The 26121-nt window shown below is 46.2% G+C and overlaps 2 protein-coding genes across 2 annotated transcripts in view; one reads left to right on the forward strand and one right to left on the reverse strand.

Annotated features, from left to right (window-relative positions):
* The first annotated feature begins 138 nt into the window (after positions 1–138).
* LOC108660367 (uncharacterized) lies at positions 139–1150 on the forward strand. The gene is made up of 3 exons (XM_018113737.2): positions 139–347; positions 405–632; positions 696–1150. Exons 1-3 carry the CDS (start codon positions 276–278, stop codon positions 1026–1028), a joined length of 633 nt encoding a protein of 210 aa, XP_017969226.1. The 5' UTR covers positions 139–275; the 3' UTR covers positions 1029–1150.
* Dhc98D (Dynein heavy chain at 89D) overlaps positions 1079–26121 on the reverse strand; it is a 33583-nt gene continuing 8540 nt past the window's right edge. Inside the window, exons 15-49 of the mRNA XM_018113736.3 lie at positions 25913–26104; positions 25534–25825; positions 25285–25443; positions 23894–24046; positions 23231–23449; positions 23035–23169; positions 21294–21715; positions 20907–21102; positions 19615–19848; positions 19133–19238; positions 18581–18701; positions 17531–18275; positions 16947–17474; positions 16172–16330; positions 15431–15541; positions 13952–14785; positions 13807–13899; positions 13584–13744; positions 13202–13526; positions 11763–11951; positions 11053–11706; positions 10851–10993; positions 10430–10794; positions 8071–10376; positions 7463–7534; positions 6342–6810; positions 6142–6284; positions 5512–5842; positions 5304–5435; positions 3171–3382; positions 2602–2742; positions 2377–2481; positions 2204–2305; positions 1877–2023; positions 1079–1373 (exon numbers count right to left, since the gene is read on the reverse strand). Coding sequence (XP_017969225.2) covers positions 1224–1373; positions 1877–2023; positions 2204–2305; positions 2377–2481; positions 2602–2742; positions 3171–3382; positions 5304–5435; positions 5512–5842; positions 6142–6284; positions 6342–6810; positions 7463–7534; positions 8071–10376; positions 10430–10794; positions 10851–10993; positions 11053–11706; positions 11763–11951; positions 13202–13526; positions 13584–13744; positions 13807–13899; positions 13952–14785; positions 15431–15541; positions 16172–16330; positions 16947–17474; positions 17531–18275; positions 18581–18701; positions 19133–19238; positions 19615–19848; positions 20907–21102; positions 21294–21715; positions 23035–23169; positions 23231–23449; positions 23894–24046; positions 25285–25443; positions 25534–25825; positions 25913–26104 — 10846 coding nt within the window. The 3' untranslated portion in view covers positions 1079–1223. The remainder of the gene's footprint in view (positions 1374–1876; positions 2024–2203; positions 2306–2376; positions 2482–2601; positions 2743–3170; positions 3383–5303; positions 5436–5511; positions 5843–6141; positions 6285–6341; positions 6811–7462; positions 7535–8070; positions 10377–10429; positions 10795–10850; positions 10994–11052; positions 11707–11762; positions 11952–13201; positions 13527–13583; positions 13745–13806; positions 13900–13951; positions 14786–15430; positions 15542–16171; positions 16331–16946; positions 17475–17530; positions 18276–18580; positions 18702–19132; positions 19239–19614; positions 19849–20906; positions 21103–21293; positions 21716–23034; positions 23170–23230; positions 23450–23893; positions 24047–25284; positions 25444–25533; positions 25826–25912; positions 26105–26121) is intronic.

Here is a 26121-nt window from a genome sequence, read left to right on the forward strand (position 1 = left end):
AATGTTTTTCTACTGAAGCTGTAATTATCTATCAACTCAAATTTATTTGAACAGAATTATTTGAATGCCCACACAGTCTGGCAACGCCCTGCACTAAGGGGTTATTGATTTTCCACAGACAGTTGGGCTGCAGCTGATTGTTGGATTCTGCGCTATACGGTTTTGGGGTGGATTGAAGTTGGGAGTAGTACACAAAGAGATAATACAATTTGTTTGCCTCTGTCATCGCGTTTAAGCTCGAATAGCAGATAAAATAAAGTTGAAATCAAAGAATTATGGAGGATAGCGGCATCGACAGTGAGGACAGACAATCGAATATATATGAGGACGGCGCAGCAGGGTTGCTGGTAAGTGCTGCAGCAGTTCGACAAGAAAACAAAAGCTCATGGCTAAGCCCAATACAGAAAACGGCTAGTGGAGCGCCCAAACATATGTCGGATCTGGAGTTTGAGGTGGCCTTTAGGGGTGCCAGCAAGGTGTATGCGCCGACGACCATTGAAATCGATGAAGACAGGGCTGCGCGGGGGACGGAGCGCAGCGAACCGCCAAACACCTGCCGCATACTGCAACGCAAACTGGAACTGAAGGTCGAGCGTGCCAGGCGCAATTATACGCAATATCAAGAGGAGCAGGTGGGTGCACTTAATCAAATGAAAACTGTGCCGGGGCTAATGCAGAGATCCGATCCATTTCAGGCAACCAAAACACAGACGGCCACCCTCATACCCATTAATCGGTTGCCCATACCGGGTGAGGTGGAGCAGAAGCCACTGGTCGATTATAAGTCTGAGAGCAGTGATGAGGCGGAGGAGATATCCTTTTTTCCCGCACAGCTGAAGCGTGCCAAACGACGGCAGCAGAATCACGAGCTAACCGATACTTTTAGCATACAAGAGATGACAATTGAGTCTGATCTGGATTCTGATGACAGCGGCGGTACTCAGAATCTGGAACTACTATTGCCCTCCATGAAATCAACTATTTTGGATAAGTTTAAGAGTTGCTTCGGATGCTGGCGGCGAAGGTAATGCCAGGAGTCGCAGCTGAGCAGAAGGAAGTCCAGGCACAAAGCACGCTATTGAAAGGCACTAGAAATTCATTTATAGTCACAATATCCATAACGTACAATACATAAACGATTGCCAATTCAGTCTTGCAAATATCCATTTATTTGCGATATCGTTTGGCAAAACGATCAAGCATATCGCTTCCATGTACCGTTTCTAAGTATCCGTATTCAGAGTCAAACACACGCCCTGCAGTATCCAGTGGCTAAGATCTTCAGAAGTGGCCAAATTCGCTTCGAATACCAGGCCGACGCCCATGGCGTTGCGTCGCAGCGATGTGGTGTATACGGGCGCCAGGAAGGTGTTCTGTAAATTTCAAAATAATGTTATTGTAGCGTGTGAATTGGTATTGGAATATTTATATCAAATATCGTATAAGGAGTACTAATTTTGTAGAATAACCAAAATGAATATAGCATTGGCATTTCGTATGTTATTTCATCATTTCTGATTTAAGCAATAAGATGAAATTCTAGACAAAGAGTTCGCCCGCACACTAAACCCTTGCTGCCCCATTGCTATTCGCTATTCATACTAGCTACAACCAATTGTTAGCTGCTTCATTGTTTCTGCGAAAAGTTAAGCCACCCAGAGTTTAAAATCAGAAACAATTAGCACAACAGCTGCCCCATTAGCTGCGGAAATGGGGAAGATGTTGGTAATTTAGTGCACAGCATTTAAACAAATATCAGCGGGAATGGGCATTATAACAACCCCCAGCAATGTGCTATATCCAGCGTATATGTAGATACAAGAGGACATTAGTACTTGTCTCTTGCAGACGGTGTTGGACCGGCATAAATACAAACCTGTAGCTTGAGTCGGTGCGCTTCAATGGGCACCACGGCCAGAATGGCCAGCTCCTCGACCAGGACTTTGGGATGCGAACGCTTCAGCTGGCCCGCCTGCGTGTCAAAGCGAGCTCCCTCTATGTACAGACCGTGTATATAGCAGCCCTGCAAAAAGTTCAACGATTAAAATGCAAACAGAATTCTTAATTACAAAATTAGTGCCAAGCGAGGGGGCGGTGGGCTGGTGGGCTGGTATGGTGGTGGCTGGTGTATGGTGTGCGGTACTTCAGGCTCTAGTCACATGGGGGTCATAGTTCTGCATTTAGCGCCGGGCAGTCTACTCACCGTCGCTGGACGCTCTTCGACGTCATCGGGCTCCGAGTATGTGGTCACATAGGTAAATAGCGTGGAGCGATCCAGGGGCCAGTTGTTTCTGCGGCATGCAATCTGCAGAGGAGGGGTGGGAGAGACAGCACCACGTTAGGAAAACTCACATTATGGAAAAGCCCATTTCTCACCTGAACGAGGGCCGTGAGGTAGCTCTGTGGTATATGCAGTCCAGACAGCCACATGACCAGCGGCTCGCCTGAAATCGACCAATACTTGTACTGTACGGCACGTTTCTGAAATACCAGGTGAAAGCGAATCGCTGATTAGTGGACGGTGGACGGTGGACGGCTGACTGATTTTTTCGCCGAGCTGATTAATGAGCTGCGACGACTGTGGCAGAGACAACGACTCACCTTTAAATGCTCCAGCCAGCTGGCCAACTGCTTGCATGTGGCCGGCGCCAGTTTGCTCCATGCGGCTGGCAGGAGGCCATTGAATAACGAGTTGGCAATGTTGTCCAGGATATTGTCCATGCCGATTTCGCCGGCGATGGCCTGCGGAGGGCATGCAATTAAATTAAAAGGCACAATGACAGCACATATGCAGGCATCTGCTACAGCAGATGGAGAGGAGAGGTAACAGTATTTGTGTGGGCGCGGCGACATCTACATCAAGACAATGGCAAAGACAGCGCCAGCGCCAGTGCCAGCATGAGCACCAGCACCAGCACCAGCACCAGCGGCAGAGTTCATTTGCATTTGCAAATTTATTTTGGCAACAAAATGCTGCAGTCCAGCAAAGGATCGCATTCGCATTCGCATTTGCTTATGGGTTGAACGTGGGCGACCACGAGCATTGGTCGACAGCCAAGTTGGCAATTGTATAAACAAAATGCAAAACAAAGCTGAAGGATTTATGTGAGCTTCCTATTGACAGGCAGAGCAGAGGAGAGCAGGGCAAAGCAAAGCAAACTCAGAGTTACCTTCCGCAGCAGCTCCAGCGTCTTCTTGATGCGCACCACCAGAATATTAAACCGATCCAGCTCCTGCAGCAGCACCACGCCGGTGGGTGACAGACTCATTTGGATTTGCTTTCGTATGCGCCACGTCTCGAAGGCCGGCGGAAGCTTCTTCAGTATGCCGGCAGCCACAAAGTCGATGAAGTCGTCTCGGCTGATGCCACCGGTGCCCTCACCTGAATGGGAAAATTGAAAAAATAAATTAGGCTTGACAATGGCAGAGAAAATCGCCAATGTTATCTTTGTAGCAGTCAGTGGTTAGTGGTTATTGACACTTTTCTTTCTTCTTCTTCCACTTTTTTTACCCCTCTTTACTTTAACATTGAAAATTGAACTAATTTCGGTTTTTATATTGCCTTTGCTGTTGTTGGAATGCAGCCATTGCACATGGCATTTATTGTGTTGTAGATTTTCTTTTTTTTCAGTAATTGTCAATTAGCAAATACTGCAGCTCATGAATATGCAAATTGTGGGCAGGTTTCCGAGTTTACCCTATCAGAGTTTGGTCCATTAGCTCGAAAGAAAGATTGGACAGCTGACAATGGGAAAACATTCTTAATATTAAATTGGTCTTTAAATTCTTCAAAGTTTTACATGTGACGATGACTGTAGCTAGATATCTCATGCTAAGCTATATATAATAATTCCCAATTCAACTTTCGGAACAGTTACTATTATTGGCAGTAACCGGATTCGCAATACTCTTTCATTAACAGCCAAACTTAATGCGGGATTGTTTTTCGCCCAGACAGACTTACTACCTTTATGACAGGTCTTCAAAAGTCTACTCTCATTATGAAGAGATGAGCTGGTTAATGCTTTGCCTCTTTTATCGTTCAGATCATTATTTGATTAAATGCTTTACAGGTTTACATGGAATACTTTACCGGATTTCTCATTGTTTGGTGTGCACCTGGTGGCTATGCTTGCGCAAAGGTGTGGCAAAAAGTAAAACGGCAAATTTGTTTAAATTATATTACATGTATATCCGTATATATATATGTATGCACACAATCATGGACAATGTACAAGGATACTGTGTGGTTCGGATGTGTGTGTGTGTGCATATATGTATTATTGCATTGAGTGCGCGTGCGGAAAGTGGAAAAGTGCTCTCTGATGGCGGTTTTAACACGCTTAAGCTCGCAACGCAAAATTATCGACTTTCGGGTGACGTTTTCAAAAATGGTTGTTACTGCATATGCAGATGCGAATGTGGATGCGGAGGCGGAGGAGGAGGCGGCGGCGGCGGCGGAATCGGATCAGGGTGACTGTGGTGAGGCTTATGCTGAATCGCAACTTTTTTATTTGTGCGGCGATTTGCGGCGTGCGGGTGGCTATAAATGTGTGAACGTAGGTGTGTCTGTTGCAGTGTGCGAGAGTGTGGATGCGAATATGCTTCTATTTTAATTTTTAATGTATGCCCTGTTATTGTTCGCAGCCTATAATGGCGCATGCAATAAAGTTAATTGCAAAACCGCAACTAATTAATTAAATTAAATTAAAAATGTAACATGCCAAAAATGCAACAGCAATGAAAATCAACAAGATAAAATGTAATAAACGGCTGACAATTGGCACACGCTGCATGTAAATTAAACCATTTACTTGTAAATGGTTTCCGTTTTTTAACCGAACTGTCAAACACTTTATCGGATATAGATGCACCGTACACCGTGTATGGGTAGATCGAAAAACGAAAACGAAACTTTGAAACTAAAATGATCGAAACTTATTAAACTAGGAATTTAAATAGAATGCATATTCTATAAATCTTTTCAAGTATGATTTGGAGTATAAAATTTGTATAATTTACTAATAAAAGAAAATCAAATATAATGTATGAAAATTATAAGCAAAATTGAAAATAATAGTGAACAAATAATTTATATAAAATTAACAAAAAAATTATATATAGTATATATACATACATACAAAAAATATTGCAATTATACTACTATATATCCAAAAAGAACTTGAGTCTATCATATAGGTTATGAAATAATAATAATGTAATAATAATATTATGTTTCTACTGTACTACGTTTTCAATGTACCCAGCATTATATAGTATAGGCCCATTGGCCAGTCACTCACCAGTTTGTGGCTGCAACTCAATCAGGCTGTTCCAAATGTTGCGCGCGGCCATTGTGTAATAACCGATTTCCGCGTTTGGATGCAAACCAAATACATCCGGCTTATTGACCAGCGGCAGTTTGTCAATGTGGGCTGTGTGATCAATGCATTACGTATTTAAATGGGGATGTCGCATCACGTGACCCACTAACAGGCAGCGGCGACTCACCTATGAAGTCCTCTTTGAGCACGGTCTCCTCGTCGGGCAGGCAGTAGTCAACGTTCTCGTCCTCGTAGAAGTGGAACGATTGGAATACGTCGAACAGAAAGTCACCCATATACTCATTCATGTAGCAGTTGGTAATGCGTCTATCGAAGTCATCAATGACGCGGCCCCCGTACATGACCTCGCCGATTAGATACTTGAGACTATTCCACGGCATCTTCTCCTCGGAGCAGCGGGTCAAATAGTTACGCAGGATCTCGGTGCACACTTCGAAGTCTGTGTCGTTGAAATCATATGCTATGTTCCAGCCAAGCTTATCGTATTTGCGACGTTCCTAGCGCATGGGAAATGGGAATGGGAAGTGTGTTGAACAGATTAATTGAGAACACAGTAACTGCTATCAACGCTATCAATAACAGTTTGTTGTACAAAAAGCACAATGGCTGCTCCATCAATTGGGCAACTTGGGCGCAGTTGTGTTGAGAATGCTTTTAACAAGCAGATAGAAATGAACAAATTAATAAATAACGAAGTGCATGGTAGAGCAGTCGACGCAGCTGCGCCAGCGCTTCCAATGCAGTTACATTCACCGAAATTGGCTTTTTCTGTGTCTTGAAAGCACTGAAAACTCACTTGCACAACGCCGTGGAAGAAGGCCAGAACATAGATTAATGGACGATAAGCACGATGGGAGCACGCCTCCAGACGATCCTGGCGCACTTTAAAGAATGTCGAGCGCAGGTTTAGCTTCAAGCCGTTGGGCGGCTCCGTAACCACTAAAAATTTGCGGATTAAATTATATTTTTGTTAAGTTAATCATAATGGAAACTTACCCTTTAGACTTTTTTGCAATATGCCAATTGGGAACGTCGGAGTGGGATCTGTGGTAATCCAGAGTCTAAAGTCTGGATGCGGAGTCTCCACCTTGTCCAGGAACTTCTCCAATTCGCGCACAAACTTGACCAGCAAGTGACCATTCTGGAGCATCAGCCATTGACCCTGCCTGAGCGCCGCATCCAGCAAGTTCATTGCAGCCTTCTCCTGCCCCTGGCCAAGTGAAATGTGACAGAAGTTGCCCATGCCGCCAAGAACGATGTCAGCCAGCTTAATTAGATCGTTGGTGGGATCCGAGCCGGCGCTGAGTACAAAGCAAACTGGAATCAAGCACGTCGTTTGCTCATAGATGGCAGAGAAGCTCACGACCGGCGGCATAATATAGAATTCGTCCATGGTCTCCACAATGTATTGATTTATGGAACGGAAAATTCGATCCACGCGGAAGCAGCGCAGAAACAGCAATTTCTGTGGGTAGACCATAAGAAATGCATCGATATTAGACAATGCGACACTCTAATAGCACAATATCAACAGCGCTGACTGACAGCGCTCATCTATAGAGTTGGTCCTTGCCAGCACTTATTCAGTTGCTGGTGTTGTTGCCTTCGTCCTTGTGGTTTCTGGCTCGAGTCGAGTGCAAATTGGGCTCGCCGCTGGATTCAAGTACAACTGCCGGCGTAAATTGCCGCTCATCTAATGGCTTGGAAAATTGATAAAATATGGTAATGCACACACCCGTACACACACACACCCCCATACACAAACTACGCTAGATACAGCTATGCTGGCTGACAAAAACAGGCTGCTAATAACTTGAGCAGAAAATGTGCGCCAAAGTTGCAGGACGTAGCAAAAGTCGAGTAAAACTGAACGCCCAGACTTTCGCTCTCACTCTCACTCTCTCTCTCTCTTTCTCCCTCTCTCTCTCTTGCGTGGGCGAATGTGTGTGCGGCTTGTACATAATAATCCACTAGAAACGAGCATAAAGTACAAAATCCAATAACGCTCGATGGCAACGGCAGCTCCTGGCAAGGACCTACTCGGACTACGACCGAGCTCCAGCCACTTGAAGCTGAAAGCATGCAAAGCGAGAGCACAGAGCAGCAATGGCACTTGCCTGGAATGCATTGCATTTGATGTTGTAACCGCCAGGGCATGCCACCTCCTCGGGGTTCTCCAAGTCGTACCACTGCACCACCATGGACCATGGGCATTTGCCGATAAGTGCAAACAGAATGAGCATCGCCAACGGAAGCCAGTCAATGCCGCATGCCAGTCAGGAACAGTTTTAGCGACCATCCAAAGTCCAAAATCGTCGTCATTGTTGTTGTTGTCCATTTTCAGTGCAATGTCCCAGAAGCAGCAGTTAATAAGGGTATATTGAATTTGATGTTGACATTCAGAGTGGTGCAGCCACACATTCGAAAAAAAATATATAAGGAAATAAGAAAAATTTTAAATCATGAATAATGCGGTTTAACTTAGTTAGCTGCAAACACATGTTTCATATATAATAAGGATGTATAATAAGGATGACTATACTCTATTAAGATTTAGTTTATTAATTTCATTGTCGTTTGCTACTTTTTGGGTATGCTAAGTCATATGGCTAAGACTTTTTCTAAATTTTCGAGTTACTTAACAATCTAATAAATTCGAAAATTAAGTTCAAACTATGTAGCGAAAATGGATAGGCAGCAATAGGATAAGAGCGAAAAGACTTACCTGTTTCCATTCCTCCAAATTCATACTGAAATGGTCGGGTAAGGTGGAAAACATTTCTGGGAAATCGGAGGCCAGTTTCAGGACATCCTCCCAGCTTTTTTCAGGCAGCCATTTGGCAGGGTTATTACGTTCACTTTTTGTCAACGCAATGCTGCCCTTGATGAAGAAATCAATTTCCTGCTGCGACAGGACTCCGTCTCGCTGCGCCAGCTTTGTGGCGATCTGGAATGAGAAGAGCAGCTTGTGCCGCTCAAAGATGCCCGTGCATCCATAGCAATAGACATTCTCGGTCAGGGTCTTAATGATATTGTTAAGACGCTTGGCCAGCACCGTGTCCGGCACAGCCTTGCGCAGGGAGTAGACGAACACGTCCAGATATGCAGCCAGCGCATACTGGTACATGCTGTTCACTGTGGCCATGTCCGCCAGAGCGAAGAAGAGTACCGCCCCGCGCTTGGCGGCGGCCCGATAGCCGTTGCGCAGGATTTCAATATCGACAGCTGTGTCATGGGCTAACTTCAGTTGCTCCATGACAAGGCCGGCCTTGGATTTGGTGTTTTCCAAAGTCTCGACCAGCTCGACGTTGTCCAACATGTTGCCCGTCGATGTGGCCAGCTCACGCAGGAGCGAATCTTCGAGTTGCTGGAGGAGCTGCTTGTTTTCGCTGGTCTGTGCAATCAGATCAGATCGCTGCTGCTCCAGATCAGGGCGCTCAGTGCCAACCACAACGCTCAGTAGCTGATCTTCCAAGCCCGTTTGCGTAACCGTGTAGTTGATGACTAAGGCCTTGGCGTACACAGCGGGATCAAATTTGGGATTGGAAAACTTTGTGGTCAAGTAGAGCCGGAATCTGTGATCCCAGTCAACCTCCTTATCGCCCAGCATTGTGAACTTGCGTCCTCCCTGCACCCGAACGTTCTTCTGCAGAACGTCATCAATGACGGGATCAATGTAGTCATCCACATCTTCGAATAAGACCGGTATGCCATACATTATAGCCATTTCCAGCTGCTTTAGGAAATCGAAATCGCTAAATGACAATATCTTGAGATTATTGCGAGCCTCTTTCTTTCGTATCCATTGAAGCGCCTGCAGCTGAGGATCTATGCAGAGTGGGAAACGCGACGCGCGCATGGTGAGGATGCCGTTCTGAATGGACAGCTCATCTGGCGGCAGGCCCTCGTTGGACCACTGAGCGATTTCCACATCGGTCGTGAGGTAACCATCAATTTTCAGGGGAAGCTTTACTGGTATGCCCAATGCAACTATGTCCTCAAGCCAGTCGCTAAACACCATGTTCTTGCGGAACTCCCAGGTGAATGCGCCCGTGTAAGCCAGAAACGATGCACTGATGAGGCAAGCGCCAACACTGTCGATCAGCTGTTGGCCCAGGCTGGCCATTTCGGCACTCCAGCGTATCAATTCCGAGGAAAGGCCGCTGATCAGTTTGTCAGACGCGAGCAGTCGACGCTCGGCCTGCTGCATCATTTCAGTCAAGGCGCGCATTTGCCTCATGGAGGTGGCATAGTTCTGATTCAGCTCATCCAACTTCTCTTCGAGCTTTTGAATTTCCGCATTCAAATGATTCAGGAGTTTTACTTGTATTTCCTGCTCCTCAACTAAGAACTCAAGACGCTCCTTCTTCGGTTTGACCTCTTTGTAGACGTCAAAGAAGCCGAGCACAGCTTTCACGAATTTCAACAATCCTGCACCGGCTATGGAAATCTTGCCCATATCGTCTAAGTTCTGAGTTTTCATGTGGGCGCGGCAGGAGGTGATTTGCTTTTGGGTCAGCGCCTCGCAGTCCATTTCCATCAAACTCTTGAGGAAGTTCACATCACTCATCATGCCCTTAGCGCTCTTCCAGCTGATCTCCTTGATGCCCTTCAATATGGCCACGCACTCGCACACAACTTGCACGGCTGGCGGAGGCGTTGCAAAGGATCGAATCTCAGTGATCTGGGATTTTTCGAGCTCGGAAAGGGCCCGACGGGCTTCCTCTACTGCTGGCATCGCCTCGGCCAAGATCAGCTCAGCCTCGTCCTTCTCGACGGCAATCACCTTCCCCTTACTTTCCACCTCGACCGACTTCTCAGATGCCTCGGCTTTCTTGGTGTTAGCCTTCTGCGTGGAGGACTCTATGGTCACCAGCATGGCCTCGCACTCCTCTGCCGCAACGGCAACGTTTTTCTTTTGCTCTGTCACTATAATACGCAGCTCGTCGATTTGTACGGAAGCCTCTTCGATTTTCTTGATACCTTCTCCGAGGCGCTCGCGCTGCTGCATGATGTGCTTATGTTTCTCCTCTGAAACAAGCTATTATAAATTTGAATTTATATTAAGTAGATCGCCATCTCACCGAGTAGTCCGAGGTAAGTGTTGATGTAGTCCAAATAGTGCTTGGGCGTCACAAAATTGCAGCGCCTCAGCTTCGTCAAGTAGTCCTTGGAATAGTCTTGAATGGACATGTGCACATGAACAACGTGCTCAATGATAGCTTCTCGGTGCAGTACCGGAATCAGGGCGTGCTCGGTGAGGAAGAGCTTCGCAACCGCATAGAGCGCCTGCTTGGGCCAGGGAAATACCCAATCTATGTAAGTGCTGCCAATGAGACCTGGGAAGCTGCGGCAACGATTACGCAGGGCATCACCAGCTGGCGACATGCAAAGCACCACATGCAGGTTCTCGCCACAGCAGCGCAAAAAGTAGGCCCAAACTGAGTCCCTGTGAGGTATATGTGTCTAGTAGGTGAAGTATAGGACAACAGTTTGAATTCTTACTTGGATGCAGAAAGACCTTCCTCTTCGGCAAACTTGCGGACTTGATTGACGATGCCATCCTTATCCTCATCTGCAAAGAGGGCCGGCACTTGGCCCACTGTTAGAATGTTGTTGATCAGCTCCAAGAATCCCTCCTCTGCTATCTGTTAAGAAAGAAGATTGCTTTAATCTTGACATTATTGAGAGCTGTTGTCATGCAGACCTGAGCGGCCGTAAACAGGAACACAACTTTCTTTCGCTTAACTCCAGCTATGTTGTACAATACTTTGAGGTCCTCGCGGAATGACGTCTCGTTGTAGCCTCGGGATATGGTGATTTCGAATACCTCGCACTCGGCCGCAAAGGAGGCCAGGCGAGTGACACACTTCTTGCCACAGCCGCCGACGCCGATGAGCAGAACGTGGCCCCGATTCATGCGCAGGGTGCGATGCACTCTCGTTAAATGCTCCAAGCAATCTTCGAACAGGACCAGCGTCATTTTCTGCTTACGTTCGCAGTACTCTTGTAAGATTTCGGTGAATAAGCTGAAGACGGCTTTGTAATCAATGAGATCCTCATAGTTGCGCGGCTCGGATTCGTTGGTGAAGTTGCGGAAATCGCCGAAGACCAGCGGGTCGCGGAGCACATAATCCTTGAGCGACAGAACTGCATCGGGACCCTCGTCGCCTTCGTCCTCTTCTTCTCCTTCCTCTTCGCCGCCCGCCGCTGCGGCAGGGGTCTCGGCTTCGTATAGCAATCGTGCCTGTGCCTCTGCAGCTGCGGCCTCCACGTCTATAAAGCCATGCAATTCCTCGAACTCGGGCGGAAAACGTTCCTCCACCTCGATGGCCAGATTGCGACGCACATTAGTTATATCCTGCGAGTTGAAATTACAGAGAGTGCTACTTTACATTGTGGGGGCATTATAGTTACCGTTTGCGAAATGAGTCGATCGCATATGATTCTGGTGAACTCATTGCGCCAGACTCGCAACAGCTCTCGCAGATCCTTATAGAAGTCGGGCTGAATTAGAAGCATGCCCGCAAAGATGCGCGACAGATCCTTCAGATTGAATATGTAATGGAACTTTGAGGGCGTCGGCGGCAGATCCACGATGACCATCTATAGAGGCGAGTCATAACAGCAGTAATTAGAGTGAGAAGTTGCAAGTGGCAAAGGCCAAGAGCTCTGCCGTCGCCATGCTGCGCAGCACTACACAAATCAATTTTATCTTGGCTACTAGCAATATGCATTCGAGTGCTGAGCATCCTCTGCGAGTGCTGAAAGGAAGGCGGAGAGAGTGGGACGACTTGCGTTCACTTGAATTTACAGCCATTATCAAGTTGCAGCCGCCACCAGCTCTCTATAGCCTGGACAATTCTATTCAAATAATTCATTTTATTCCATTTCGTGGAACATTAATATCTTTTGGGCTGGCGCGTCGAGTGTGTAAAGAAGACGTACGAACTAGACAGGCCTGGGTAGGTACTACAACTACTGCTTTGAACTGAAACGGCAGGTGTGAGTAAATCATCTATATATATATATAGGTACATATATATTTTGGGCAGCAACTGTTGGAGCTGGCGCTGCCTCTGCGCATGCTGCTTGTGGCAATTGTGGCGACAAATGCATTTTTATCTGCACGCAATGAAATGCGATAATATTTTAGTGTCAACAATTGTTAAAAGCACCATAAACTAATGCTCCAGCCGTTGGCAGGGGGCAGGGAGAGGTAGATGGAAAAAGAGCCATCTACAGTTCAATACTTGAACATAATCAAATTTTGCTCCAGCCAAGAGATGTGCTGCCGAAGATAGGCGAGGCAGCCAGAGCAACCTAGACACAGTCAACTAGGCAGCAGTCGAGGCGGGTGACCATTGTGTGGAAGGCCAAACAGCAAATGGCTATGGCAACAGCCACAACCACAGTCAGGGCAGAGCCACAGCCAGAGCCAGAGCCAGCTTTAGCTGTAACTGGTGCTCTGGCAGCATCGAGCTGTACTCGAGGAACCAATGGAGCAGCCATGGAGGGCAACGCTCGTCGTGGAGCATTACAGACCATTGAATAATTTCCATTGTATGGTGGCGAGGCAGCAAAGCAGATTATGAAAAATTGCCGTTATTTGCATATGTAAATCGAATTTCATAAAATTTGTGAGAGATTTTAAAGCGCTCTTCAGAATGCGATAGCTTTTTGCACCCTTCACAGGGGCTCTTACAGACTTTTAGCGAAAAGAAAGTTTTGATATTTAAACGATTCTTAACAGTTTCTTCGAATACGATGGGAGTAAATCATTATGCAATATATTGGGGAAGTTCTTGGTAAACTAATCTTAAAATAAATAGCTAAGAATATCTGCGAATACTTACCTTGAATAACTTGAGCGTCATAATAACAAGGATGTCGGCAACCATAAAGAAGCGCTTATGGAATTTGGTAAAGGTCATATGACCTTTAAATATAGACGAATAGATTTGTATGAGCGACTCATCGTTAGGGAACAGGATGTTATATGTGGAGAACATGCTAATGAAGCGCGGATCCACTTCATTGCGGCCACCGCCAGCGGTGCCCATGGCAGCGTAGAATGTCATATCCTTGAACTTCTTCCAGTTGAGATCCTTGTCCCGATCGTACATGCCGCCTCTCTCGAAGAACAGCTTCAGCAGCGCAATCGGCTGCTGGGTGCCGTAGCTGTGAAAGAAGATGTGTGATTATTCATTCTTGAGCCAAGTATCTCTGTGCACTTACTCATCCACCTGCGGCATGTTCATGTCATCAATAAAGCAGGCAATTTTCTTGCCCATCGGTGGGCCATACGTGTCCTTGGTTCGTTTCTCGACAGCTGCCTCCAGCGTTCGCTGCACGTCCAGAGACGACGTTCGTGATGAAAAATTGATGTTGAGTATGACCTGAAAGAAGGGCTCAGGTTGAGGAAAAGGCAATATTTGCTAATTTTTCGTATTTCAATTACATTGACAGAGGGATTCAGATTGCGCAAATATTGCATGATGGTAGCCGTCTTCGATGTGCCTGCCTCGCCCACCAACAAAACGGGCCGCTTGATCTGCAAAGCCAATCGAGATTAGGTTTATCGAGAAATACGGTTCCCAACTTACATCGCTCATGAGGGACAGCAGCCGGTCAGTGCGAGTGTTGTCGACAGTCGGCACTAGAATTTCACTGAACTTGACGGTTGGGTCATGCACGTAGGGCTTAACGACCCACTCCCATGCTATCCAACAGTTCTCCTTCTGATCCCAGAAGTAGTCGTAGAGTGTGGGCTTGGTCTGTGGCAATTGCCCGCCACCGGCTGGCGAGGCCGGTGAGTCTTCCACAAGTGGAAAGCCGGCAATGCGCTTCATAAATTCATCAAATATGAGCTGATGCTTTTCCAGCAGACAGGCGCCCAGAGATCCATAGACAGCCTGAACGAAACAGCACTCCAAGGTATCCGTATTGTAGACCTTGAGCACAGGCTCGTCCGAGTTCTTATTATCCGGCGGTCCGTACACCGGCAGCATGGCATCATATAAATTGCAAAACTGTGTAACCATATTGAGGTCGGTCTGCATAATGACCAGCTTGAGCGGATTGCCCTGGGTGGTTCCGTCCAGACCTTCTAATATAAACGCAATAGCATTCACAATTATCTTTTCGAAGAAATCGTTCAGCAGCTCCCGTTGCGACTCCGGCCGGGTCAACACCCATCGCTGCCAGAATGGACTGTAGCGCAGATTCTTGGGATCCACATAGACCATGCCAGCCCGGGAGACGGTGGCTGGGGAAGCATAAAACAAATTACCCACTTCAAAGAGCAGCGCGCAATAGTTCTCCAGGCGTATACGTTCGCCATTCGCTAATGTCAACAGCTTGTTATCATCCATAACAGAGTTCATGTTCTCAATCCAAAGTGCATCCACGTCACCGTCAAAGCAAGCATACCGGCGCTCCTATTGGATTGCATTAGTCAGAGTGTGTTATTCAATGCCAGCGGTTACCGACTGGCGCCGGCAAAACCTGTGTCTCTCGGCCCCAACAGCGGCGCCACAACTAGAGCTACGAACGAAAGATTACCTCCTGAAAGCCAGAAGGCTGAGTAACCGAATGGATTGTCAGGCGACATAGTTTGTTTAGCCAGTGCCGCTAGGCACTGGCTCGGCCGCCGGCTGCCTCGATGGCTGGCTGGCTGGTTGTGCAATGGGATTTATTAGCGAATGGCGCGATTTTCGTATGAATGATGCACATTGGCTGCCACATCACACATCATATCCCACCCGCACACACATTCGAAACCAAAGTCTGGAAGCGCGCGTCTGTTACATACTGTCGATTGAATTGACACCGAGTGCTCTCGGCTCTAACTAGAATGTGCGTGTTCTATATAGGTGCGTCTGTGCGTGTGAGTGTGTGTGTGTGTGTAGGGATTAGCTGCTGTTCCACTTCAATTCGAATGGAATTACTATGGCAGCGAAGGCGCTGTACGCGAGTCAGGGATGCTAGATATGTGAACTCTCGCAAGCAGGATGGCAGCCAGGCACCAGCCGGCTTATACAAAATTATCGGAGATATGTATATAAGCTGTTTACTTTACTTACCTCGCGCTCTATTGGCTTATTCATTTCGCGGAATATATTTGAAAATAATCCATCAATCCAATCTCGAGTTTCCATATCCAAGTAACCATATAATTCAATTACTGAACAAGCCTGAAAAATATTGATAATAAAGTTTTACAAAACACATATATTAGGGAAAATATTATTTGTATGCCCTATTAAGATTACTAATGCACCTAAATCTGTTTTCCTTCAGCAGTCGTTCCTCTGCCATTTTAAGTCCTATAAATTTCTTTCTGTCCACAACTAAAACTACTTATTGCCATACGGTTCTATTGAAATACGACAATTTTCCAAATGCGTTCATATTACCTTTTTTAAAAGCAAATTGTGAATAACAAAGAGAACTGTACTATCAAAGAGAAACGAAATCACCTGAACGTCCCGCTGCTAAACGGGGAGGGCCAAAATGGAAGAGCTTCATGCAGCACAAAGACAAACACGAACGAGCTAAAAATCATTCCAACGAACACTGAATTCCCTTAGCATTTTCTAGTTTCACTAACGAATAAATTTTAGTTCATAATCGTTTACAAGAACCAGACCTCACATATGACTTTTCGATTTTAATTGTAAAATATATGGATAGAGACATGTTGATAGGAACGTTTTGATATTGAATATAAGGTATTTGGTTTCGGCAGCATTAAGAGTATACAAAATGTGCGCAACTTAAGTGTTGTGTGTGAGTGGGGGACATTAAAATGGCAGACCACTTACCTTAGGGTTAAGCACAAGGCACTTGGTGGGAAGGCCCATGTGGCACTGCGCTTTGACCAGAGCATTTATGACGACAGTTTTGCCGCCACCTGTTGGGCCCACAAGCATGGTCGAGTGGCGGGTCATCATGGTTTCGTACATTTGCACCACTTTGTCTTCCTGTCGTTGGGCGGGTGCGAGTGCGAGTGCGAGTTTGAGGGCAAAAGGCAAAGGTGAAGGCGTTCGGGGCCGTTCCATTGTTGGCGTTGTTGGGATTTGGTTGTCATAAATGATGTCGCCAGCGGGCGGTAAAAGAGAAGGTCGTCATGACATCAGTTGGCCAGCAGTTGACATTGTGTGTGACATTTGTGCAACGTTTTGTTTGATGAAAATGGCAAAAATGGCCAGGTGGAGGAGACGAGAGTACAGAAAATTGTATTAGGGAAAATTGTCAGCAGAAAGCAGATAGATAGATAGGAAATAGCAAAGAGGACAAAAGTTAAAATTAGATGTAGGCAACTGCATGAGGGCACGGCCAAGCTCTGTCCAACTCCGCTCTGCAAAATGCTTTGTAGCATTTCCGCTATTTGCGATTATGCGAGGGAGGGCAATTTACAAAGTGTCAAAGTGTCAACGGTAACAACAGGACTGCAGCAGGACAACTTCAGCAACTAGTTCTATTGCTGTTGCTGTTGCTATTGCCATCAGCCCTGGCTGGTTCTTTTTGCTTGTCAACCATGTCATGACTTGGCAAAAGCAGCAGCACACGCACGGGGCCAGTGACAAAGGGGCTCACCTGATCGGGCAGCAGTATGTAGCCATCGTTGACAAGGACGGTTCGAGTGGCCGCATTGAAGTCTGGGTAGCCAATTCGTGGACAATCGATACCAGGAAACAGATCCTTGATAAGGCCCAAAAAGAGAGGTACATCTTCGAATATGAACTTTGGAAAGTTCATGTCACGCAGCACACGCATCAGCACAACAGCCTCGGGCAGATCCTCCGACTGGCGCTTCATGACGCCAGCCATGCGCAGCACGGAGTTCAGAGAGCGCAAGCCCCAATCGTAATGGCACTGCTTGGAGAGCTGCTCCTGGGCCAGCGAATACAGCACCGTCATCTTCTTGGCCAGCACCTTGGCCGTGAGGAAGCCATCGGAGAACAGCGAAATCAGGCAGATGAGCTCCAGGTCGGGCTTAATGCAGGTCACTGGGCGGAACAAAGCCTTCACAGACTCCGGCAATTCAGTGCGGCCCGCATAGCCCGGATTCATGGTTACGAATACGCCGCACTTGGGATCCAAACTTATTTCCACGCCTTCAAACTGCGGAGATCATAATTAGAAAGCTTTATCACGTCTTCAGTTTTCACTCTACGCACCACAAAACGCTTGAGCTTCCGTATCAATCCGTTGCGTATCGTCTGCAGCTGCGTGGAGATTACACTGAGCACCGATATGTCGATGCGATTGAACTCATCGAAGCAGCCCCAGGCGCCGCATTGCACTAGACCAGACAGAATCGTACCGACAGCCCGGAAGTCCATTCCCTCGCCGCAATTGGTTACCACACAGAGCAGTCCCATGGCCTTGGCCAGATCCTTGACCGTCTCCGTTTTGCCTGTGCCAGCAGGACCAGCAGGTGCCCCACCGAGGTTCATTAGCAGTGCCTGGGTAATGGTTAGATAGATGCGATCCGTCAACGGCGTGATTACCAGACGGCCATTGAGACCCATGTACTCATAACCGAAATCGAAGCTGCCCGAGCACTGCAGCACCAGTAGGTTGTCGTAGAATTTGACCCAGTAGAAGCGGAGCTGACTCTCCCAGCTGAACTCGCTGGCATCAAGCACATTGTCGCGCACAAAGTTATCGATAATGTCCCGAGCGTGCACATCTATCGTGCATATCGCCTTGAACTTTAATCGATCGTTGCGCGACAGATTGGAGCGCACTTTTAATACGAGCTCCTCAATTTGATAGTTACTCTTCATAAGAAAGTCCTTCATGGCGCGCATGTTGCCGTGATTTTGGGCCTGATCGAACGCCTCCTCCACCTCTGCCGTCCACCAGACTTGGCTGGCAGCCAAGCCCACCATGCCCTGGTAGTTCATTAACCAGTCCGGCCTGTGGAAATCGAAAGTGCCAAATGACTGTCAATTTAATGCAATTGGCCATAAATATGCCGAGACATGCTTCCCGGCCCCAGCTCATACAAAATAAAATAATAAATCGCGCCAAATGACAAAATTATACAGCCGCAGGCTTACTGTCTCAATGGAAATCGCTGGCCATAAAAGCCGCCCGAAATAAGCGGGAGTTCAAGTTGAGAGCGGAGAGTTCGGTACCAGCCGGACGGCGGCCCTCGGCCATCATAACATGCATGAAAACATTCTGTATACATACATATATATTTAATGTTGTTCACTTACCTTGAAATAATCAGATCGGTGCCGTAGTCGTAGACGCACGTCTTAGTTACATATCGATTCGAGAGCCGCATCTCATCCAGCACATCGTTCATCCAATGCTCCACACGACCCTGGGCCCGGGCTGTAAAACAAAAACAATAACAGCAAATGGCATAACCACATAAATAAACCCCAGTCGCCAATATCAATAAGTGTATACAAAAACAATAAAAATCAAAGTACCCAAATTACAACAACAACACAAGCAACAACACAAGCAACAACAACAGCAATCGAATGCGCAATCATCTCCAGTAGGGGATAACGGCAACGCCGACTGGCTTCAAATTAATTAAAAGAAATTGGCCAGCGTTCCACCCAGCCATCCAGCCAGCCAGCCAGCCAGTCAGCCAGCCGAAGAGCAGAGCCATAAAAAAGTTCAATTTTAAAATTGGCAATCAGTGCGTAGGGACACTCTCTCGCTCCCTTTCTCTCTCTCGCTCTGTCTGCCTGCCGATTGCCTGGAGATCTAAAGAGCTGGTGCGGAAGTGATGGGGAGTCGGGCGTACTTACGGAAATTTCGAAACTCCAGGACCTCACCCTCGCTGGATATCATGGCGGTAACAATTGTATGAGCGCCCTCCTTGACCAGGCGCAGCGACTTGATATTGTCGTACATCTGCGGAAGCGGAATGAAAATTGTGAAATCAATGCGCAGGAATACATTTTTATTTATAAGCCAAATAAATTCATAAAAATTTACCACGACTCCGGCCTGCGGGCAGGGAGGGGCCAGTGCATGTGCTGCACAAATGGCGTAATTTCCGCCTTGGACATTGGCCAGAACGCATAAACAGTGACATTAACTTTTATGGCAAGATTCTCTTACACTCAGGCACACACTCACACTCGCACTCACACTCACACACAGTCAGTCACTATAAAAATAATGTTGCTGGCAGTTTAGCAAATCTGTTGTTGTCAGACTCATCTCCACCCAACTGCCCACACATACACACCCACACATTCACACTTGGCCTGGAACTTCGACCCACCTTAATGATGTGGTTCTGCACTGCAGATGGCTCGCTGCTGCCCAAAATCGAGAGCAGCTCATCGGTGGATATGAAATAGAAGCGCGGGAAAATGCGACGCTTCGAGTCCAAATATTCGTTTAACGACTTCTGACAATTTTCCAAGCCAATTCCTAGACCTTGTATATCCACTAAACGTCCGGGCACTGCACAAAATGGCACCACCAACGGATTTTTGGCACAATCGACCATGATCTGCAGTGGAAGAGGAAGCAGCAGTTAGAGCAGTAAATTATTGTGAAAAGCAATGAGGACATCAGCAACAATATCGCCAAAAAACAACAACAATCAGCCTTATCAAGCACAATACGAAAATAAAATATAATAATAATAGCTTGACAAACACACTTGCTTGAATACTCTTGGATAGAATTAAACAAAAATATCAGTTAAGCGATCAGAGCTAAACAATCTTCATTTTAAGAATGTTTAAGAATGGTAATAGTTAAAATAATAAATTAATAATATGTGCATGGTAACAATTACTAGTTGCTTTATATTCTATTTTACTGTTTATTAATCCATTTCAAGATGAACTAAAAGTTTAAAGATGTCAGCGTAGAAACTGAATTCCTCTTGAAATGTCAACAGCCTGACAATCTTAAGGAGCACACTCGCTGTGGAAGGGTATCACGGTAATACGAATGTCGAAAGCAAATCAAAATCATAAATCATTTCATAAATGGCATCAAATATGTCGGCAAATGTTGCAAATGAAACGTAAAGCAAACGAAGCAAGTGGCGAGCAAGGTTAAGTGAAGTTAAGCGTCTAACACACAAACACAAACACAAATCATACGCCCACATACACAAACTTATGGCAAAATCACATGGAGGGCAATGTGTGTGTGTGTGTGTGTGTATGTGTCACATATGAAGGTGAAAGCCTTTGGCTTTGGCAAACACTGTGCCGCCTAACGGTGCGTTTGTGTGATGTATGGTTGTAGGATGCTGGAAATATAAGTATGTAGAGTGTAAGCGTGTGTGTGTGTGTGTGTTTGTGTGTAGCAGTAGTCGTATGGCAACACAATTACGAATACGCAAAGTGGTCGTTTGCATGCGTATTATGTTTACCGTTAAGTAAGGCGTCGCCATATTGTCGGCGCACATTAAATCAACTCAAATAAATTGAGTAGATATTTTGGCCATGGCAATGGTAGAGGCAGTAGCAGTGGCTGTGGCGGTGGCTGTGGCTGTGGCACCCGGGCAAACAACCAGGATAAACAAATACATACCAAACAGCAAATACTTACCCTGCGATACGACTTGTCAATCTCGTCGAATTTGCGCGCCTCCTCCGGCAGCTGTGTGCGTATGTCGCCGCCAATAAAAATGCCCTCCAAGTACAGCCACTTTCGCTGTACGATCAGCCACTCCTCGATGATTTCGGAGACATGCGCGAGGGCCCGCTCCCAGCGGTTGACAGTTTCCAGAAATGGGCCAATGAATCTGCAGACGAACAGCAAATATAATAAACATATATCAATCTAGCAGATGCCCTCATATCTAAATGTAATCTAAATGAATACAAGGCTTAGGGCAAATAAGGGCTTGGGGTTTGCGGATGAATTATTTAGTTATCAGAGAGAGAGAGAGAGAGAGAGAGAGTGGGTCCATATCATCTCATATCGAAAACTTACTGACTGGCTCCCATTGACTGCAAGTTCATGGCATTATCCTCGAGGACTTGCATTATCTCGTCCACCGGTCCCAAGATCCAGCCGCGGTCCTCGGTGCCCTTGAAGTGTTTGTTTACCTTGAACGACATCGAACCCCACGTTTCTTCCACGGCGCGTACGCCCCGCTCGATTTGCAATTCCTTGACGGCATTGGTGAGGATCTGCTCGGCGATTTCCTGATACTTGTGCAGCTGCATGCCGAACATGTTGTCCAGTGTGAAGCGGTTGGGCGACATGTCGAAAAACTGGCCCGTCTTCTCCATCAGCTGGTGCCAATGGCGTTCGCGCAGCGCCTCATGTTTGAGGCTGACCATCAGCGGAACTGTGGCCTTGAACTGTTTCATGTGCAGCTCCAGTTGCTGGCCAGTGGGCAGCATACGCACCTATAGTGTAGGTGTGTGTGTGTGTGTGTGTAGACGATAAACGGTTAGTTAGCTACGTCAAATCAGTTGAAACAATAGTGCGGTGGCCGGCTGCTGTCAGCTGCGGTTACAGCCGAATTGAATTATGACACAAGCGCTGCGCCTGTGGCTTCGGTGGCTCGGTTGGTTTTGGTCAGCGGCAGCGGGCTTGTTAAGTTTGCCAAAATGCGCAGTCTGTTTACATTTGCCCCCTGCACGCGCTGCTCGCGTCTCTCTATGAATGTTTGCACATGCACATGCAATGCATGGCTTGAGCGAAACAGTGCGGGCATAAATTAAAATCCAGCCCAGCGACACAGCGGGTAGTGGAAGACTGTCAACAAGTCGAGGAGGAGCAGGAGCAGGAGCAGCAGCAACAGCAGGAGGCGAGAGAGTATGTCGGCTGCAGTCGATATCGGGCGACACCCGTTGGCATTTTAATTATTTTCAATATTGAACAAATTGATTTGCATTTTGGGACACTGATTATGCCATAGCTGCCGACAACGACATGTGGCTGCGAGGCCCGTCGAAAATTATGCATTATAAAAACTGCATTAAAATGAGTGCATGCCAACTGATTATATTCAAATTTGTGTTCGCTGGGCTATTTATATTAATGATAAACTAATGAAATAGTTTGCATGCTAATCTATGCATGTAATCACTATTTAGAGATACGAGTGCCGTTCCACAAACTCAGTCCGGCCCACTCTCACCGCTCACCCTCACCCTCTGCTGGCCCAGTTGCAGCAGCCACTTTTCAACAACAACTCGGTTCATTTGAATGAACAAAACTTTTTGGCGCGACAAACTTTTGGCCTGGACGGAGCGAAATTCCTCAGAAACTTGTTAGTGAAGTAAATAAATCAATTTGTCATAATCAGTTTAGGTGCGAAATTTCAACGCTGCTAGGCCAAATTTCACTTTACTTGTTTGTTGTAAAGGAAAAGTCAAGAATTGCATGGAGTTCGACTATTAGACATGCTTTATAAAGCTGATTGACCCCCAGCTGCTCAAGATCTATACGAAACTCATCAACTGCCAACTGATAACAACTGGCCTTGATGCGAGTATTGTATTTCCTTTTGAATTTGGGCAGACAACGGAAGGCAAAAGGTACACCCGTCGAGCTGCCAGGCAGAAGCAGGGTATCAAAGTAAACTGAACGCTTAGCTCAGAAGTATTTGCTTGTTATTGTTTTAACGCCTCTGCAATTTTATGAAAAACTCCAGCAATGCCGAAAAACTTTACCAATTAGTCCAACTTTTTATTCAAAACGCCGCGAGGGCGTGACTTACCGCCTTAGGCATTTTACGGAATTCTTTCAGATAGCTTTCGACGCCCTCGGTGAGAAAATTCGGATCCAAATCGACCCACAGAGTCTTGCCCCAGATCTCGCGAGCGTTCTTTTGGGCCCTGTACAGCTTGAAGATCTGCAATACTGGAGGTGTTAAAGTCCATTGAGGGATGCCATGAAATGAATGAAGTCCTTACTATTTGCAGTCCCTCGAATTCGGTTTGCACACGTGAGAATTCGTGGTAGTCCACCATGGGCATGTCGAACAGACGCTCCGCGTTGGCCAGTTCTTGGCGCCGTAGCTCTCGTTCATTTAATTTCTGGCTGTATGGATCCATCAGACGAACGCCGCGCTCCAGCTCAGGGCCGCAGGAGCCGGGACCGTTTTCATCCCAATCCTTGATAAATTCCTCCAGCTGTTGCGGCGGAAAGGAAAGGAAAAAGGAGAGGAAAGGAAAACGCAATATTAGTCCAGGACACTTGTCGAATAGCAGCATTTGATTGTTGCGCTTTGTGCAGGACTCCCACTGGCATACGCCTCGATTCTTTGCTCACGCCTTAATTCAAATAATAAACACTTCAAGTTAATTCATTTTACGCTGACGGCACCGTTGCCACTAACAATTGACAATAATGGTTGGGAGGGCGGAAAAATCCAATTAAAATGCCATCGAAAGGAAATAATAATAGAGGGAAACAAAACGGAATTGCAGAAAACGCAAAATTGCGGAAATGCAGGGAAGCCAGCAAAGCAAAGCGCAGTCCCTCACACCACGCCCACCATCCCCTCACCATACACACACTTTTCACTCGCTCTCACTCGTCAAGGAGCGACGCCTGGCATTGACTTGACAACTTACATCGTCCCAGAATATTTCGATTTCTCCGGTAGTCATCTCTGCGAATTTCTGCTTAATTGGTTGCAGCTTCTCCGAGCGATACAATGCCGATAGAAATAGACGCTTCCAGCGCTTCTCCAGATGATGGGCCATCAGCATGTCTTCGTACGAGAACTACGAGGAGCAGAAGAACAAAGTTCGTTAAAAAATACAAAAATAAAGAAACAATACAAAGTCCCGCCCACAGTCAAATTAGGCGTTGGCCTTCAATTATTGCTGAGTGCAAATAATAATCATGAATAGTGCCGAATTTCGCTAACGAGCAGCCAAGTGTCGTTTCCGCAACCGCAACTGCAACACGCAGAAAGCGCTGAATAAAAGAGTGGACAGTTAGCCTAAATAGTCGACGTGAGCATACCCTGTAACCAAAAACTTGTATAATAACGGCATGTCAAATATTATCAGAACTCCCCTATAAGTATTCTTGGATATTTTCCTACTTGAGCTGAGTTAACTACCTGTTACATGCAACCCTACAAACCCTTTATGTGGCTACGAGGTATTGAAAAAAGCAAAGCTTTCACTGCCGCCGCCGCAATTGGTCGTCATTGCATAAATTTTCATATGGCCTTTGCAGTATTTGCAGTGTTGTGTTGTATCTGTGTGTGTGTGTGTGTGTGTGTGTGTGTGTGTGAATGTACATTTGTTCATTCATTCATTAATTTATATAAAATGCAAGTTAATTCCGTCGTTGTCTGAGCCAGAGAGCTAAGCGCCGTTGCCGCAACGAAATGCAATCAATAAATGAACGAATCCGAAAATGGTGGACATACAGAGTGCCACAAACGAAAAATGCAGAACGGACGGAAATGGCTGGGCCAGCAAAGTACCGTCAGCAGCTAACTGCTGCCACCCGCTGTCTGTGTCTAGTTCCAATGTCGAGTTTATGTAACCGTTATGTGTGTGTGTGTGTGTGTGTGTGTGAGCGTGCACCATGCCAGCATGCGGAAAGCCATTTTCAAATCATGCTCCACTCTCTGGCCACGAAATATGCATATGTAAACAGTGTGTAGCTGCTGCCGGCCACAAAGGCTTTAAAAGATTTCTAAAAGGATTCCCAAAACAGCTCATTTGAATACACAAATATGTGCCTCGAACAACTTACTCGACATTAGCGCATTCCGCTAAGCCAGTTGCCAATGCTGTTCAAATAGAGTCTATAGGACCTAACGATATCATTCTATTACGCATCGATACAGTCACAGATTGAGAATATGTCTGACTCTTAAAGTTCTTTAGCATTAATGTAATGAAAGGTATAGGACTTATAGGGAGAGAAGAATATGTCTCAGTCAGGAATACACTCTTATATATATTATATTATTTACAATCATTGTTTAACGAGGGCTTACCGTGATTTGGTGCTCACTTAGCACTGTGAAGGTCTCTTGCATCTCATGTATCTTCTGTTCGTTTGTCAACGTTGTCGACTGAACGGTGGCGATGGTTTGCATGACCAGCTTAAAGTCCTCCAGCTCGCGTGTGGTCTTGTTAAGATTCATACTCAGCAACTATAAGAGATTGGAGAAACAGAAACAGAACCAGAAACAGATTGAATGGGATGTGCGAGTGATGCCATGTGGTGGTATTTGACTGCTCACTTTGATTTCGTTTCGCATAGTCCGCATATTGTCGATAACATGTTGCAACAACTCCTCACCCAATATGGTGCACCATTGCTTGGCATGTTGCTGGATGCTTTCCAGCAATGGACTCAAATTTATGCGCACACATCTGACGTCATGGTACTTGCGCATTTGATCCAAGGTTTCCACAATGCTCGAGTAAAATGTAAATTTCTCATCGATTTCGACAAGTGTCACCTGGCGCTCCACAAACTTTTGGCATATAACGTCCTTCTCAAAGGCCCACAGATTGAAGTACTTGCGAAATCTGATACAATCAAATGGAATCATAGGCACATATAAACATGGACAAACTTTGTGGACCTTCTTTGACCTAAGGTCAATTTATACTCACTGAGACACAAAGCTCTTGGCTTCGTTCACAATTTTTGCGGCTAGCTCGTGTATATTTATAATGAGATTCACCACATCCTTGATGCCCATTACGTCCTCGAAGAACGTATAGTTATATTTCCACTGGGTGCCCGCATCCAGCAGCGGACAGTTGATACAGGTGCCAGACATCCAGCGTGTGAAGATTTTTATGCTGTGGATTGGCCGTGG

This window comes from Drosophila navojoa, chromosome 2 (genome assembly GCF_054131105.1).
Source record: "Drosophila navojoa isolate 15081-1374.11 chromosome 2, UAZ_NAV_1.0, whole genome shotgun sequence".
Classification (NCBI taxonomy): Eukaryota; Metazoa; Arthropoda; class Insecta; order Diptera; family Drosophilidae; genus Drosophila; species Drosophila navojoa.